The following is an 18,189-nucleotide window of genomic DNA, read 5'->3' as shown; positions in this document are numbered from 1 at the left end:
CAAAACTCCTCTGATGACGTCATGAGGAGTGACAAAGCACCAGTAGGTGCCTCATCTGTGTTTTCCTGCTGGTGGTAGCAGCAGTGGCCAGTGTGGCTGGTGCCACTTGCGCCCAAATCTCAGCCCCTGGGTTTGCAAATTTGCTCCCGACTGCAGATGAAAAGCAGTGCTGCTTTCTGTTTTGGTGCTTTGCATCATGGAGTAACATCTCTCCAGCAGGCTCAGCTTTATTAGTTTATTTATTACTCCTTTTCACAGATGCTTTAATATAAAGTAATTCGTCCTGAGGGCGGCATTAAGCCGAGAACAAATTAGGCTGTATCACAATGTCTCCTCTGCCTGGGTGCTCTGTTTTTTGGGAGCCCAGCAGGATAGGCTCTGCCTGAGCTCTGTAAGCAAGAGCATCACGAAGGGATGCAGTGCTCTGGGGCTGTGGGCAGGATGAGGCCCAGGGAGCACTGCCTGGAGCAAGCTGCTGTTGGTGGGAGGTGTCAAAGGGAAGCTGCCACCATCCCAGCATCCCCTCAGCTCTCACCATGGCTGAAGAGGAGCCAGCTGAGTCCTAAGGCAAGAAATGAAGTATGGTTTTCTCTGGAAGCTGCGTGGGCTTTAATGAGAGTTTGATACAGGGTCTTATAACCTCATTTTTTAGAAAGATTCCTTTTGAATTAACACATTTGCTTTCTCAGTTCGAGTGCATATTTCCCTTGCCCCACAGCTTCTCCCATACAACATTCTTTTGTATCAGATTTTCCCAGAAACTTTTACTGAAAACAACAGTCTAGCAGCCTCAGAAACATCCAGCCCAGCCAATACATCCCTATGGAAAAATTTTGATGAACTGATGGGTCACCCTCAGATGGAGGCTGCCTGAGCAGGAGCTGGTGCCAGACTGGGGAAGGAGCATCCCTGATCATCCCTGGACATTGCACTGGAGTTGTCTACCCTGTGGTGGTTTACACATCACCCTGCTTTTCCCTATTTCCCCATTTATCCTCAGAGGATATCTCTTCAGATGATGAGAAATGTAAATCCACTTTGTGGTATCAGAAAACAAGGTACACCTTCATGTCCTGGGAAGCTCATCATGCCTGGTTTGCCATCCCATCCATCTTTCAGCCCCCTGGGGAGGTGAGGGGGTCCAGGGGACTTGGGTCACATCCCAGGCTGGGCTACAAGGCACATGAACCTTTTCAGAATGACCTTTTCAGAAACTTAACTGATTTTTCAGGCCTTGGGATCTTAAGGCCACCAGCTTTCCAAGAAATTTTAAATCCTGTAAAATTCACCCAAATCCCATAATCACTCATGGAAACAAAGGCTGAACTGATTATTTTTTGCTAAAAGGTTGGCAGGATTCCAGCTCTGGGAAATGCAGTTCTGCTGAAAGAAAAATCTTTTGTGGGTAAAATCGTGTACTAGTGGTTTTGGAAAGAAAAGTGAAAATAAGGGATTTCAGGGAACAAAAAGCCTTTAAAAATAGTCTTGAAACTATCTTTATCCCCAAGTCTGGAAGAAGAAGGGTCACACCTATTTTTCATCTGCTTTCCCCCGTGTCCACTGCAAGAAAAAGGGGCAGGTGGGTTATTTTTGGGCTCCTGTTCCTGGTGCAGATGCAAGAAAAGCCATTTTTCCCAAAGCTGCCTGGAGCTTTGTGTGTTGGGACAGCTATGGGAACCTCTGTCTGCACCAGCTATGGGAAAATAGGGCTTGGAGAGGGTTTTGGGGATCAGGAAATTATCTGTGGGTGGCCAAATGAGGGTTGGGGTAGCTCAGCCTTATCATTTCAGGGCAGTCATCAGTGGCTTTCTCATGGGGAGGTCTGCAAAGATCAAATGGGTGCTGGTGCAGCACCTCATCAGAGAAGGGCCTTTGAGTCTCTCCTCAGAGATGATTTTGGAGTGGTGAGAGCAGGGGGAAGAGCAGCACCCAGCCCTTTGCCACCACATCAAGGTGCCCATGGGGAAGGAGCTCACATTCCTCCTCTGCTGAGCTGCTCCTCACCTTGGGGAGCATGGATGGGCAGGGAAGCCTCTCACTCCCTGATGCCATTGCTCTTCCCAAACCCTTCATAATCTCCTGGGAGTGCAAGGAGCAGAGCTGCACAAAGCCCTCAAGATGTGGGTGCACAGCAGCTTTAGAGAGGCAGGAGGGTGTTCTCAGTCTGCCTCCTTTCCAACCATTCCTGATGATACAGCATACTTTGGTACATCCCTGCAAGGACTTCCATCCTCTTTCAGTTCCATAACAGTCTTTTGCAATTCCCCAACCTACCTTCTCCTTTAGCATCATAAATAACTCCCCATCCTGACACAATCCCTCAGTTTCCAGTGGCACTAACAACCTCCCTTCCTGGAGAAACACCTCCTCTTCTGCCCAGCTTTAATCACCTTTGGTGACAGCTTTTGTGCCTCTGTAGAAGAAGCCAGTGGCAATATAAACCAGTTCATCCTTGCTGTGCTTTTTGAGCCCTTCAGAGAACTTGAAGAGGTTTGTGAGACACAACTTCCCTCTGCAGAAGCCCTGGTGACTCTCCCCAGACAATTAATTGTATGCTGTGGTATAGTTTCTGGTCATTTGGCCAGCACACACATGGGGTACAGACACCAAGAAACCTCCTGAAGGCATTTTTGAATGTTCTGTGGAAAAGCAGTGCAGCTGCCCTGGTCCAGGAGTTGTTTGCAGTGCTCTTGCTTGGGAGGATGCAAAACCTTCCCATGCTCTAACCTCAGCACAGCTTCAGAGCAGCTTCTCACCTTGCCTGGACCCCTTAATCCCAACGCCAGTGGATTTAATACCTCTGTATTAAAGAAGGCAGCTTATGGAGAGGCTGCTGGGAATTTGTTAGCTGGGCTCTTGGGAGGCAGAGCTTGTAAAATAGAAACTTAATGAACAGCGTGCTGGACAGAGGAGTTTAAATCATACACAGCAATCTACATTCTCCAAGTCTTTACCTCTAAGTCTGAAGTTCACTGGAAGTAGTGACATCCATGAGATCCCAGCAAAAGACCAGAGTCACTCTGGAATCTGGGCACGAGTGAGATGGGAGCCAGGACAGTTGCTGTAGATGATTTACAGAGTTAGTGGCAGAGTGGTAGAATTAGCAGATTTATTTGAAAACTAAAAAAAACCAACCAAACAAATTAAAAAAAAAAAACCAACCAAAAAAAACCCCACCACACCAGAATGATAAGAGGAATTGCATTACACTGCTTTTGGTTTTTGCTAAATGTAAACAATAGCACATGTTATTTTAGAATTTAGCTTTGTTAATAGTACTGCAAGATGCTCAACATTTGAAAGCACCTGCCCTGTAGAAAGACTTTCCAGACACCTGTGAGACACCACCAGCTCTCAGTGAGGCACAGGAAAGAGAGGCTGTGATCCAACAATTCAGTCAATCCAGTTTTAGGCTTCCTAATCCCAACTCAGAAGTGATGAAACCACATGAGAAAGCACTCATCCAAGAAGAACTTGCTCTACCTGCTCAATTTTTCTTTTTTTTTTTTTTTTTTAACAGGCTTCCTTTGAAGCATCAGGCTGCACTCCAGATCAAGTACCAGCTCATCTGAACATCTAACCTCCTTCCAGAGACATCCAGCCAGCCCAAGAGCTGTGCACAGCTCAGGGAAAAGCAACACATTCGTGTCAGGAATCTTCAGTTACTCCTCCTCCCCCCTTGAATATCAAACATCAGATCTGACACTGCAAAGGTGGATATCAAGCTGTAGTATCTGTTCCTGTCATGCTGAAGAGAAGCAGGAAAAGGAGCAGTGGCTGCCTGCAGGAGATCTGCTCACAGCACCAGGGCTTGAGGATGCTCTGCACCAATGGCCAAGGGAATGACAGACCCCCCCATTGCTCCCCTGGAATCCCAGGGACAGTTCACTTGGATCTGCATTTCAAGGCAAGTGAGCTACCAAGGAAAGAACAAGAACAACTGTGTGTGCAGACCTGCTGAGTGCCTGCTGGCAGCCTTCTTTGCACTGACAGGAGAAGAGAGCCACAGCCCAGGCATCATGAAAGCACACAGGGATGCTCAGGACCTTTTCCTGAAGTTTTCCACAGTAAAACCAAAGAAATTCAAGACAGAGTTATGAATAGCTGATCCAAGAGAATGTGGGAGCAAGACAGGTTTGCAGACACAAGACATCTGCGTTTGGAATGGAGAATAAGAGAGAAGAGCACAGGATAGAGGAAGGAAGGACCAGCAGATGCCCAATTCTTTTTTCTCCCTTTCAAATATCTGCCACAAGATGCTGGAGCTCTCAGGCCACTGTGCCTGGTGTTCCTGATGCTTCCAGCGGTCTCTTCCAGTGTCTCCACATGACTAATCCCAGCCGAACAGCAAAGATCAAGCAAGTCAGTGCCAGCAGAACAACTGGGGACAAAACACAGAAGCATGTTAGAGTGTGAAAGGGAGTGCTTCTTGTCATAGTCCAGCTCCCAGAATAGAGGGTATTCAGGGAAAGAGAAGGAAAACACAAACAATCCTCTGTATAGGATCTATTACCCCTAGAGTTGTATCTCTCAGAGTTTTACTGCTATACAGCCAAACTTGCCCAATGCTTCCAGGTCAAGGCATGTCTAAAAGGGGGGAGGCTTCCTGGACACGGGAATTAAAATACATTACATTAACAAAATACTCCAAGAATAGTTGAACTATATAAAGAAGCATGTACTAGTTTGGGAAAAGCACATTCTTGTCCTACCAGCCAAACAAGTTGAACCACTAAGAGTGAAGTTTTGCTGGTAGAAATGCACCTACTGCAGGAACAGAGCTGCCTGCCAGAGACCACGCACACCTCCACATTCCTGGTGGCCACAATCACCAGGAGACAAGCCTCCAGTGTCCCCATGCCTGTGGCAGACAAGCTATGCCAAGTCCTGCTGGGTGCTTTCAGATGTGACCAGGCTCCAGCTGCACTTACAGCAAAGGGAACTGTACTGGAGCTGCTCCAATGGTGGTGCCAGTCCAGAATTTAGCTTTAGCCACTGGTACGTGGCAGTGGGAAGGCAGAAGGGTGGGAACATGCTCCCTTCTGCTGACCCCGTGGTGGGAATAAGCATCTTGAACTGCTACAGCAGGATTCAGAGTTCACACAGCTCAGTCCCTTTCATGCCAGCATAAAACTGCTCATAATGGTACAGCTTCTGCCAGACTGTGATTGTACAGAATTTGGACAGCTTAAGCCCTTTTACCACGGATGACTACACTCAACTCTGCTACAGTGGCTGGCAGCAACCAGATAATCCCAGGAAAACTTGTTAAGGCTAGCCTGAGCTCTGCACAGGAGAAGAGCATGTGCAGGGGGTTTGCATTTTGGGTCAGAAGCTTATGCACTGCTCCTGTATGCCCAAAAATAGTGAGCAAATGGAAGTTCCTTTGTCCTGCTCTGCAATAGATGGAGCTGCTGGAGGAGCCAAGAGGGTGATGGAGGATTTCAGGACAAACTATTGCACTGGGAAGTGAACTTGAGACAACACAGGTTTGCATTCAGCCCTGAGGCTCATGGGCAATGATTTCTGCTCTGCTCTTCCCTTAGCAAAATGAACAGACTCAAATACATCCCTAGCTCTTTAACAAATAACGCTTTTCAAGTGGCAAGACTTTCTGCCCTCAACACAGAGGAAGGATGTGGAAGTGTTTACTGGCCTTCTGTTCAAGGAGTTAGAAAGATTTACCTATAAAAACGTCGTTGGTCAGTGTGGATGAAAATGAGCCATTTTTGCAGGCGCTGCCAGTCAGAGCTGCTATGACCACTGGGTAGACTGTGAGGTTATAGCGGACATACTTGTCAAGAAAGTAGTTTTCTAGATAAAACCTGTGAAGAAAAAGAGTGATCAAAGTGAATATTTTCTCTACAGGTTTTTAATCCATTCCCTAAGAAAGGAATTAGACAGGGAATGGAGGGTTTTGTGGGCCCAAGTTTGGACAAGAGTCCAAAATTTTTCATTTATTAAAATTCAGAAGGTTCATAAATAATTTATTTAAGGTATATTTAGGGAAAAATAAAGCCATGTTTCATATGGTTTCTGTATCACACCCTCACCTGTAAACCTAAGGTAGGTTGGGCTCATGCAAGACACAAAAAATTGTTCCTAACCCACAACATGTGCTTATTGTCATTGCTGAGGGTCAGGGAAGAAAAGCTCTGCCCAGGCTCCCATTTCATCTGCCCTGAATTATAACAGAAGCCTTTGTACTCAGTGCTGGGAGAGGGACAAGCAAGGAGTGGATTGGAACAGATGGTCACCATCAGAGAGAGATGGAAGGGGTTTTTGAGGAACCCACAGGGTCACTTACCATATCGCCAGGCCGAGAGCCAGGATGCTCAGGGCAGCAGTGGTTGCTTTCTCATTGGGCACATTCCACTTGTAGATCAGCACGACGGCAAAGTTCAGCAGCGTGGCGATGCTGGTCCATGTCACATACAGTGCCAGCCCGTTCTGGACCTGCACAGCACAGCAAGAGGACAAGAATGACATACAGGGCAATCTCTGTCTGGTGACCCAAAGGCCCAGGGGCAGTTAAGCCAGCCTTCTAGACCTAGCTGCAGGAAAAGTCCCTCAACATGGAGAAAAGGTGAAAAATCTTTTTAGATTTTTCTTAGATTTTTTTCTTAGATTTTTTCTTAGCTATGTTCTGCCACTGAATCTTTCACTCTTGATACCTCCAGCACTGCTCAGAGGTTGGGTATTTTTACCATTTACCATTTTTACCATTTACCAGGACAGCTTCTCAAAAGCCACCTACCAGAATGCGGATGAGCCAGAGGTCAGCTTTGTGACTCTTCACAAACCACGAGGAATGGATGCTCAAGGCTCGGTGGGAAACAAAGAGGGAGGCACACGTGGTAAAAGAGAGGACTGCTAGGAACACCAGGGCTGGAAGGAGGAATCTAGGACAAAGCACATGTACACACACAATAGACATCACATTTTTCTCAGTGCTGTCACAATGCCCTAATTTGTAGCTTTAGTGTTTGGCCTTTACTGGCATTAAGTTGATCAGCCTTTAATAAAGGTAATCACTACATGTAGCCCTCATTTTGCCATAGTGCTGTTGCAGTTTTACTCTGTTAATCATGAAGCTGTTTTCCTGACTTCAACTGATTTCTTCACTTCCTGACAGTGGTGCTCTCATAAGCCCTTAATGTGACCATCATTATGAAAACAATCCAAAGCAAGGAGCTTAACTGCATTAATGAAGAGTCACACCTCCTGTCTTACCTGTGGAGGTAAAAATGTAGAAGAACAGCAACTTTGAGGATGTCAGTGACCAGTCTCTGTCATGGGCATGATGACAACATAAGGCAAAACCCCCAAATTTTTATGAAGGCTACATTTTGTTGAAGCCTGACATAGAGTTTTGCAGGTGTGATTAGGTGATCACATATAGAGAAAAGAAAACATAGAGAAGAAAAAACATAGAGGAAAAAAAGTACTGGAGCAGTCCCAACATGAGTGTTAGAAAGTATTTGTAACAAAAAGCAACTTACTCTCGGTCCCACAGGAAGAGCCATCCAACATTGAGGCCATTATTCAGACACCATGCCACATAAAAAGGTATTGGCAGCAAGTCTGGCTTCATGAAGACATATCCAAGTTCATTCCTGCAAGGAAAATATGGGTATGGAGAAAGGAAAACAATGACCCAAACAAACCTTTCTGGCCTCGTTTTCATTATATTAAGGGGGACTTTACATTGGAGTTAAACATTTTGGCATAAATCAGACTATTTCACCTGTGCATCCTTCTCACACACAACACAGAAATCCCTTTGACTTTCCCTATCAGGAAGTTATTGATCTCATAGCTCCAGGAAAAGTTTCATGTCCAGTTCAACAAACTGAGAGACTCCCAGTGCTGGTTGTTTGATCTCAAACAGAAAGTAAACTCAAAGCATTAACTCCATAATCCATTAATTTTGAAAATGGATTCTCGGCCTCTAGCAGTGGGTAAATGCAAGTACTGGGTAAATCTGTCAGGTCCTCAGCTCCCCCAAATCACTGGAAATGAAGCCTCACAGAGGAGTTTACACACTTTGACACCTGTCCACATGTTAGAGGGGTTCATGAACGCCTCCAAACTGCTTCCTGGCTTTGGATGCTGAACCTAAGAGGTGCTCCAGCAGCAGAGTTTCAACATGTCAAGATAAATGATCTTACTAAAAACCCCAGACAGGGGGGTAAGAGACTGAGCTCCTCCAGAAGGGAAGAGTCACTGTCCCTTCTCATTTATACTATAAACAGTAAATAGAGAAAATACCTTCGACAGATCCCCGACAAGGCATAGAGAAGCCAGGCAAGCTGCCAGGTGTAGATGACATTCCAGATGAGGAAAGTCCATCCAGCTGGTGTGAAATCAGTGCTGTACTTGGCTGAGATGTTTCCAGGGGTTGTCCTGAACAGACCTGTGGTGGTGAATATTATTGCAAGCAAAGTGTTATTACATCCTGAGGATGGGGAAAGACTGCTGATTTCCCTCACTCTTCCATGTTATATTTGGAGAGTTGATGAGGTAACAAACAGATCTAGCCCATCTAAGCCACCTTATGTCATTAAATGATAAAAAGCATGAAACCCACCTCTGAATGAAGAAAATTGGCTTGCATTACCTTTGAAAGTCCCAATGGCATTTCCAGCATTCATTATCACCATGACCGTGAAAGTAGCCAAAGACAGAAACATCACCAAAACCTTCAACTTATGCAGAGCATCCATCTTACTCTGAAACACATTAGAGATATTTTTGGACTATGCTAAAGGGTGCCTGGATTTGTTCCACACCCCAGAGAGTGTTTTAGAAACAATGTTGTAAATGCACAAATTTTAACTGCTGACTTTTATTTGTGGGGTTTTCATTAAAACTACAGAAACCTTGAATGGGCTAGGAGCATCTCTGTTTGAAGAGACCTCATGAGGTTGCAGAATGGAAATGGGAAACCTCAGGAAAACTGCCTGCTGTGCCACCCTCCATCCTTACTGGCACAGTGCAACAGCCATAGCTTAGGTCTGCCTAAGGTTTTCACAATGGTCTAAGTAATTAGCCCACAAAATTAGCTTATCTTTCATCACCATTGCAGTTTCACTGAAGCAAACAAGCTTATCAGTTTTGCCCACTCTAGGAAGCAAATACCAAAATGTTGAAGTCTTTGCTTTGCAGCCAAGTGCCTTTTAGTTCAACACAACTTCTCACATTTACCTCTCTAATCCTATAACTCCTACAAATTGACTTCCTTTCATGGTGGTATTACCTCCTCATCTATGGGCTGCAAATAAGCTTTAAATGCTTTAGCACGTCTCAAGAACTTTATAGACTATAAAATCCACATTCTACAATTTTTCAAGGTTAGTAAGTAGTGACTTGAGCTTTCCCAAGTGATTTCTATTAGTCTAGCATTTGTCCCGTCTCAGAAAAGTTCAGTGCCACCAAGAATAAGCACACATGCACCCAACCATAGGCAACAGCTTTATTTCTCCTCACAGCTCAGCACTTGAGCTGCTTTCTTTGTACAGTGGCACTCCAATACTTTCCAGGGTTGGCAGGAGCAACAACTGAATTGTTTCACGTTGCTCAGTCTTGAACTAATAAATTCCAGTTCCCACTTCAGTCGATTGTTTTATAGTTCCAGGCTTTGTTCATGGAACGCGCTGCTTCTAGACACGTCACAAGGAAGTGGGAAGGGAAACTCTGTTTTCTGCAAAGCCATACATGCTTTTCCCTTTTCAGCTCTATCCTAACAGAAAAAAACCCCACCCTTTTTAAAAATAAAAATTAAAATCCTATATGGAAGAATGCAAGGTATCAAGTTCCAATCAGATTTATGTCAGTCAAATGGCAGAACAACATGTTGCCTTCGACAGGTACACTAGATTAGCAAATTCTGGAAAGAAAAATTCACTTGTACTATTAGAGATATTGTTTCTGGCTCAGGAAATGACTGACATGCAGATTTCTGAAAGCCATGAAAATGTAGGAGAAAAGTATCACTGTACACTTGTCAAGGAAAGAATATATTAATAGGATGTCTGACTGCTCCTAACCAGTACACGGGACAAGATGGTCCTGTGATCTTCCTGTCAGGCCAAATCTTTGTTCTCCCATAGTCCTGTAGTTTATTTCAGCATCACATTTCTTTTGCGTTAGCATATTTGGAAGAACCTCGATTGCACAGCTTCAGAGAACCCATGTTTGCTTACGGAAGTCTAGGAGGAAAGCCTTATTAAACAGGTCAATAGTTTCACTACTCTCTCACCTCCTGCCTCCCTCTAACTTACTGCTTGCAATAAATGTCTGCAATATTTCCTGCCTGCAGTCTCCAGTCACAAACACCCATTAGAAGAATCATAAATGTTACTCACAGGGATCCACAGAGGCTTTTTGGCAGCGTTTTACAGTTGTGGTTCAGCTACAAGCAGCGCTGGGGAGCCTCCGCCGCCTAGCCTTATCTAAAGAGATTTCACACAGCTCTCAGCAGATTAATAATCACTTATTATTAAAGGAAAAATAAAAAATCACAGCAGTTACACATGCTTTCTGTCTGTGTGCTGCTGCAACCCTCCAATTGGCTAAAGGCTCCAAAAAACAAGCACTTATGCAAGAGAAATGTGATTACTTAACCAAAGCCTTTTATAACAGCCAGACATTTCGTATAACATTGCATGCTCCCAACTTGTTGGCAGACAGAAGCTAATGAGTGCATGCTCTGGGCTCTTGCCTGCTTTGTCCTTTCCCATCCCTGCCACGAGGAGAGAAACTGAGCACTTAGTGAAAAATATTGCATCTCAAAATCTTAGCACTCCTGAGCGGGAGATGCTGGCAGAGGGTGCTGGAGAAACAGCATGGATTTGGAGTTTGGGGAAGATGGAGATAAAAAATGGTTTGATTTGGAAGGGAGCTGAAAGATCACTTGGCTCCAACAACCCCCTTGCTGTAGGCAGGGACACCTTCCTCTAGACCAGGCTACTCAAAGCCCCATCCACCCTGGCCTTACACATTTCCTGGGATGAACACACAGATGTAATACACAGAACCATAGAAAAGTTTCTGTTAAAAAGACGTCTAAGATCCAGTCTAACCATTAACAACATACTAGATCCTGTGAGCAGCTACAGATCTTCCTATAGCCCCAGATGGAGATTGGTTCACAAGTAAATTTTTGTTCTTTGATATAGAAAAGGCTCCTGCCCACCATGCAAGCCCATCCCACAGAAGCAGTGCAAGCCATGCAAGCTGATGAGTCTCTGCTTGCATCTCTGTCTGCTACAGAACCACAGTCTCACCACATCCACTCCCTTCATTTTATATTTCTGCTTGTTTCCTCTCAAATTTAAACTTTTATAGCCAATTTAAAATTTTCTTCAGCATTAAAAAGTTATTTACCTTGTGCTGCCACAGTGCTTACCAAGCAGACAGTCTGGCTGGGAATTGCCTCATGTCAGATATAAAGGCAGTGAATTAACTAGCACCTAGCTTCATCCATTGGAAACAACATCATGGGACTGGGAATCAACCCAGCTGGGGCTTCCTTGGCCACTGAGATAGGGGTGAAAAGCCTATATGAACATGGATTTGCCAGCTGTGGGAAGTGGAGGGCATCCAGCCAGCACTGCTGTTGTCTATATATCAGTGTAGGTGTGAGGTCCACCCTTTGAAGGCATCCTGAGGTCCACCCTGCAGAGGTATTCTGATGTGGAAACCAGTGGCTTAAGTATGATTGTTTCTTATTAGCCAGACAACATGTGCTGTACACATGGATCAAAAACAAGAGCTGCCTGAGCTGCTTGTGCACAGCATGTTCCTTGAATAAGACAAAGGCCTGAGCTCACAGCATGGTGGCAGTGGCATTTTTCTCTCCTTTTTTCACTTTGTGAATCCCCCAGATAGGTACACAGTGGCTCGGCCCATGTCCTAGAAACTGCCTTCAAGTTTATAAGCACTTGTTGCAGAAGGCATGGGCTGAAACACAAGCAGAACCATTACAAACACTGGATGGCCTCTCCTCCTAGTAGATTAAAATCTAGAATGCACTTCTTTCCATGCTGGCCCATGTCTTATGGATGGCCCTCTTACATACATCTAGTGTGTAGAGGAATATATATGTCTTTACTCATCAGATAGTCCAAATGACCTCAGCATGATGTCAAGCATTACATTTTCATCCAACAAATGGGGACATGAAATTCTTCACTGAATACAGGCCAATTTATCATACACATGCCTGCTAGGCACAGCTGGTCAGGCAGGTCCATGCTGATCTAAAATGTAGGGGAAGTTCTGCATGCAGGAAACACTGGACAAGTGGAAGAACCAAAACACACACATCCCATCCCACACACACCTTGCTGTCCCATGTTCTTGCTGGTTATTCCATAATGCATCTCTTGTTGCAGTGAGACCACTGAAGCAATGCCACCACAATGGTGGCCTTGTCCTCTGGCCACACTCAGTAATCCAGGCAGAAACTTACAGCCCACATTCTGGGTTTCAGAAGGTTTTTTTTTCCAAATAAATCACAACACAGGCCTTGGATAAAATATTCAAAATTATTTTATCATGCAGCTCTAGAAAAATCCCCTCAAGTACATTTGTAAAGTACAGAGCAATGTACTTAGTGCTTAGAAAGTTATTAAAATTGAATGGCTCTTGCTTCACTAGGCTGTACAGCATTCCCAAAAGCAGGAATGCTCAGGACAGCTATAGCTTTAAGATATCAAAGTCAAACTCAAAGGAAATTTTTATGGAAAGGCCCTACCTTTCTATAGTGTATCTTCTCTGAAAGAACTTCTAGGCTTATGTCTTTGACATGGGTTTTAGTTGAATATCTTTGCTGGCCTGTTGAGGAAATAAAATTATATTGTCAGAGGAGTGGCAAATGCAGTTATATTGGTTTCAGACAAGAAATAGCTGCTAATGTTTGTATGCACAAAAAGAAGCATGGTACAATCCACATTCACAACAGGAAGTGTCTTCAAATTCAGATATGCACTGAATGAAATCACTGTAACCAATTCCATGACACAGACAGTGGTTGGTACTTTTCAAGACAAGCTGCTTTGAATCGAATATAAGTTTGTACTTACCTGGGTCATGATAGAGAAAAAGAGTTTCCTACTAACAGTTATTTTACCATCATGGCAGTTTTCCACTGATAAACAGAGGAAAACACATGCTTCTCCTGTATTACCAAAAATCTTTAAAGGGTCTATATTTAGACTCTTCAGAACCCTCACTTGTTTCAACAGAGGAAGAAAATGAATAGGAAAAAAGCTGCTTTTCAAGAAGGAGAGATCTACAGTGCCCATCCCTCCCCATGCATGCTCCCTGCAGCACCACATGTTCTCCTCAGACAGCAGCTCACACACCAGAGCAGGACTGGCTGCACTGGGACCACAGCTCCACTGTCACTCCCCCATGCTCTGGAAAGCCATGTAAGCATTTACAAGGTGATGAGCTAGCATGAGCAGACTTTGTGCTGGTATTAAGGCCCTGCTGACAAGAGGAAGATCCCATATTTTAAAAAACCCCACGACATGAATCCTCCTGCTAGTAGCTGAAATAAAACATTATGAACACAGACAGTCTGAGTCCCAGAACAGAAAGTAGAAGCCAATTGCTTTCTACCTAGAAGTGCTCCTGTGGAGGCCCTGTCCTCAAAATAAACTCATTTTGCACTGTGCAGGAACTGAGACAAGTTCATCTGTGGGCAGCTCACCCACCTAATGGCACACACAGTCATCAGCAGGAAACTCCAGAAAGCAAAGCCCCAGAAACACCTCCCCAGCAAGGCAGGAGCTCAGCAATTCCCATCAATCTGCCAGAGTCTTTTGTTCCCATCAGCATTGATGACGGATTTAAACCCTAAAGATATTCTGCACACTCAGTGCTGCAGTTTAATCTTTGTAGCCACTTGCTTTAGCTCCAGGCTTTCCCAATGTGCTGGGCAAACTGGCATCCAGGAGTCAGTGACCTCGTTGGAAATCATTTTCAGGCCAAGTTCAGCAAGTGTTGACAACCGAATGTACTAATCTTCTAACAACAGCTCAAGCATCCTAATCCTGCAGTGGGTTAATCTGGGTGCCTTCAATGCCAGGGATTTGTCTTTCCTTGCTGCTAGAAGGGATGGGATTTGGTTGTGCACATTAGGATGGGCACACAGTGAAGAGGATCTGTGTTAGCAATCCCCTTTGGGTATTTTAAGAAGGAAAATCATCTGCTTTTTATTGCTGGAGAACAGAACAGATCCACCCTTTGGCAGCAGGGAAATACCCCTAGGTTTGAGGGAGCAAGAAGAGTAAGGAACTCACTACCCTCATATTTTCAACCAGACTTTAAGCTGCCATGCTAAAAATCATTGACTGATCTCCAAATCTGTTCGTGAACTCTAGACTAAGGACATTATTGTAAGCATTTAAGTAACTCAAACTAACCCCTGCCAACTCTTGTGAGAGAAAGAGGGGAAAAGACAATGCACTTCTGTCTCTAAACTAAACTTCTAAGAAGTAACAAAAAATATTATCCCCAGATGTTCTCACTTACTGGTTAAGGACTGGTGAGTTTGCCTTCTTCAAGGGCAGCCCAAGAGTCTGCCTGCAGCAGTGTTCAGTGTCTGGCAGGCAGCATCCACAGCATCAGATCAGGAGCACAGCAGCAGGAAGGCACAAGGAACCAGAAACTCCCCTCCACAACACAGCCCTTCAAACAGGATGGCTGCAAAGAGATGAGGAAAACGGCAGAATTGAGCAGCAATGAACAAAGGCACGTTTATATGGCTGGGTATCTTCAATTTATAAACTTCTTAATTGCATAAAGTTTATTTTATTCAATGCCATGGCATTACTGCTCCTCACAGGACTCTCCCATGTCTTCCTCCACCCCTGAAGGAATGATAAAACCAACAGCATTCATTCAGCACTCTGTTTGCTCTGTGTCACTTCTCTATCCTTATTGATTTTAAGAATACAGATATATTACTTTCCTGCACAGCTTTTCTCTGTCTTCATCACTATCGGGAATGCTTCACAAGCATGTAATTGTTTTTCTCCCCACCATTCCACAAGAAAGAGCAACAGCCAGCACCATGCACTGACAGCAGCAGAATTCTCTCTGAGCCCTCACTGGGTACAAGTGGCTATTTTGCAGAGCCCACATGGCCACCCAGCATGGCCAGGAACAGAGATGGATAGGAAAGGAGGAAAGGCACCTGGATTGTGGTCAGAGCACAAGTTTTTCTGACTTTTGTGGGAGCAGAGAGCTGCCTTCATTTATAGCTGCAGCATCCAGGTCAGCAAGAACCTCTCATGCAGAAAGCCTGCTTGAGAGGTAACTTGGGTGGCCTGATTTTCTTTATGGTGCTTTTTTTGTGGCACTTTATATGCTTCAATGCAGAAGTGTCACCTATAATTGGCAGCATTCAATGCATCTCTCATGCTGAGCATTTAGAAAATGAGAAGCACTTGGATGGCAGCAGCTTTCCTACAAGAGAGCAACATGAAGATTAAACAGATGACTTCCATTCACAGAGGAGTGTCACACTTTAACAGAGCAACTCTGCAATCTAATTATCTGGGTATTTTTTAAAGGCAACTGAGGTTAACATAAAATGTCATCATATGGATATATATCACCTCCTACATGAATCACTAGCGGAACTAGAACATTTAGTCTCATTATGATGGGAAATTAGCAGAACAAAACTCATTGCAAGACCTTACAAGTAGAGAAAGTGATTTTTTATTGAGATTCCAGTGAGTTGGTCCTACCCACTCCCAGTCTCCCATGAACATACTCACATGCACAGGACTGTATGCATTGATCTGGCCAGGATCAGCCATGAGCAGCAGGAAGTATGTGGGATAACACCACTGCATCTCTGGGATGGGCTCTTCTCTATTTTTGGTTGCATCTTTAATACCTTTCAGCAGTGGATACCCTTCTCACCCTTCAAGAGCTTCTTGTGTCTCACCCTTCAAGAGTTTCAGGCAAAACTGAATCTTTTGTTACCCTTATCTGGCCATTTCACAGTTTCTGTACTGTGGGTCATCATCTTGTCACCTTATCTCTAAGGCCCCAGCTTGGTTTTTGTCCCCTGGTTATATATTTGCATGAAGCACATGGGGTGGTTCTGCAGCAATTAATTCATGCCACTCCTTCAACCCTTCCTGTGCTGTTTTTGTGCTGTCTTCAGCCAGGAATTTCCATTCACATCAGTGTTGGTATTTCTGCTAAAAACCTCCACATCAGGCAAGTCTTAAACCTCATGAGATCTTTGCACAAGTTGGAGGGTGTTAACTTCCTATCAACCAGAGCAGGAAACAACCTTGGCAACAAATTACACAGCTTTTGGCTGGCCACACAGAAAAGCAGAGGTTGAAAATTTCTGGGTATTGTGGCAAATTTTAGGCAGCAATCCCTCTAAATTATTCTCTTGGGTATATGTTACCACACCAGCTTTATTCATCCTCCTTCCCATATCCCTCATCCTTTGCTTGTCCATCAGCTCACCTGTCTCATTCTCACTATTCCAAACAATCGCTCCCATCCTCTCTTCCTTAGGGGAAACACCACTTCCAAAGGCTGTTTTCTGCCAATGTCTACCCTCTCCTCTTCCACAAGGATGTGAAAAAGGATTTTCAGAATTAAAATCTGACAGAATCACTTGGCTACTCCGTGAAGGCAAAAAAGCACATCCTTTGCTCCATGTTCACCTTCCAGACAAATTTCCAGGCTGCCTTTCAGAACGTGGAAGTGTTCAAATAATCAAAAAGTTATTTCAGTCAGAAATTTAAGACAAAACATCAGTTTCCTCCCTAACTTAGTCAAAACCATCAAGACCTCTTGTACTGTAACTTCTCAGAAACAAACTAAGCCCGGGGCAAGAAAGAAACAATGGAAAATTGCAGCAACAAGGGAAAACTGCAGCCAAAGAGGGAATTTTGGTGAAGTCAGAAGTGAAAAAAGGGAGTTCTAGCAGGAAGCATAAAGAAGCCATAACTGCAAACAATGTTGTAATTTTTGCCTACAGTAAATGCATGTATTACTGAAGATGTGTGCATGCACACCCATATGTCCAGATCCTCACAGAGCACTTTGCAGCCTCCCCAGAGTCATGCAGTAGGTGTTTTTATTCCTTCAAGCTGGAGACCAGGTGTGCCCATGGAAAGCCATCTGAATACAGGGGCTTTACAGCTCAAGAAGGTGAAAGGCAGCTCCTCACAGAAGCCTTTTTCAACACACAAATGCTCCCAGGCCCTGCCACCCACCACTAGAGGCCTGCCTGCTCCTGCAGATGCAGATGGGGACCACCCCTAGTGCACCTGGTAATTTGGAGTAATGTGTTTTGGACCTGAGATGCTGTATCTTGTTCTTTGGCTTGCACTTTGGAGGGACTGGAATATTTTCCTTGGGCAGTGTAGAATCAAAGAATTATTTAGGTTGGAAAAAACCTCTAAGATCATCGAGTCCAAATGTCAACCCAGCATGTCAACTAAGCCATGTCTCCAAGTGCCACATCTACGCATCTTTTAAATACATCCAGGGATGGTGACTCCACCACTTCTCTGGGCAGGCTACACCAGGGCTGGACAACTCTTTCAGTGAAGAAAAGTTTCCCAATATCCAATCTAGACCTCAGAACACCAGAAGCATCCAGAAAGGTCAGAAGCATGATCAACGATGATCTCTTTTGAAAACTATTAGCAGCAGGTTGATGAGGACTGAGCTCCCACAAGCATCAGAAAAAGCCAGTGAGAACCCAAACCCTGTGCACATTGGAGAGGTGCATCAAACTCTGCAACATCATCCTCTCACCATATTTTCCACTGAACACCAAAACCTTATGTTGTCTTAGTCCAAACACCCTTCAGGGTTATCATGGTGCTACTTTTTACAATTCAATCATCAAAGCAGTGTCTGCCCTTCCTCCTTTTCCTCCTTCCTACTAATTACTTTTTAAGTGAAACTTATGGTGTTAGCAGTTTTGATCTGGTTATCCTGTTGAGGCTTGTTCTACAGTCAGAATCCACAAAGCCTCAGTAGTGCCATCACTGCCAGCTTGCTGGGAAGCCAGCTGAACTATCAGCTCTCCAGATAATAGGACAACATCCCTTTCTCCTGCATTGCAGCTTCCTAATGTGTGGAAGTGCCATCAGCACAAGGCTTTGGCAGTCTCACACACTAAAACCC

The 18,189-nt window shown here is 44.4% G+C and overlaps 1 protein-coding gene across 6 annotated transcripts in view; it reads right to left on the bottom strand.

Annotated features, from left to right (window-relative positions):
- Positions 1-2,825: 2,825 nt before the first annotated feature.
- Positions 2,826-18,189, bottom strand: part of LOC146439007 (uncharacterized) — a 60,972-nt gene continuing 45,608 nt past the window's right edge. For 4 of the 6 annotated variants that reach the window (XM_085054323.1, XM_085054320.1, XM_085054321.1 and 1 more), the window contains exons 2-11: positions 14,545-14,715; positions 12,761-12,840; positions 10,368-10,454; positions 8,621-8,732; positions 8,272-8,416; positions 7,503-7,616; positions 6,758-6,902; positions 6,308-6,456; positions 5,686-5,825; positions 2,826-4,381 (exon numbers count right to left, since the gene is read on the bottom strand). In XM_085054323.1, the coding sequence (XP_084910449.1) occupies positions 4,269-4,381; positions 5,686-5,825; positions 6,308-6,456; positions 6,758-6,902; positions 7,503-7,616; positions 8,272-8,416; positions 8,621-8,726 (912 nt within the window). In that variant the 5' untranslated portion in view covers positions 8,727-8,732; positions 10,368-10,454; positions 12,761-12,840; positions 14,545-14,715 and the 3' untranslated portion in view covers positions 2,826-4,268. The remainder of the gene's footprint in view (positions 4,382-5,685; positions 5,826-6,307; positions 6,457-6,757; positions 6,903-7,502; positions 7,617-8,271; positions 8,417-8,620; positions 8,733-10,367; positions 10,455-12,760; positions 12,841-14,544; positions 14,716-18,189) is intronic. The other 2 variants (XM_085054324.1, XM_085054325.1) reach the window with 2 other exon arrangements.

Source organism: Lichenostomus cassidix, chromosome 3, assembly GCF_008360975.1.
Source record: "Lichenostomus cassidix isolate B80296 chromosome 3, HeHo_3.0, whole genome shotgun sequence".
Taxonomy (NCBI): domain Eukaryota; kingdom Metazoa; phylum Chordata; class Aves; order Passeriformes; family Meliphagidae; genus Lichenostomus; species Lichenostomus cassidix.
The sequence above is the reverse complement of the archived record's forward strand: the minus strand, read 5'-3'. Positions and strand labels throughout refer to the sequence as shown.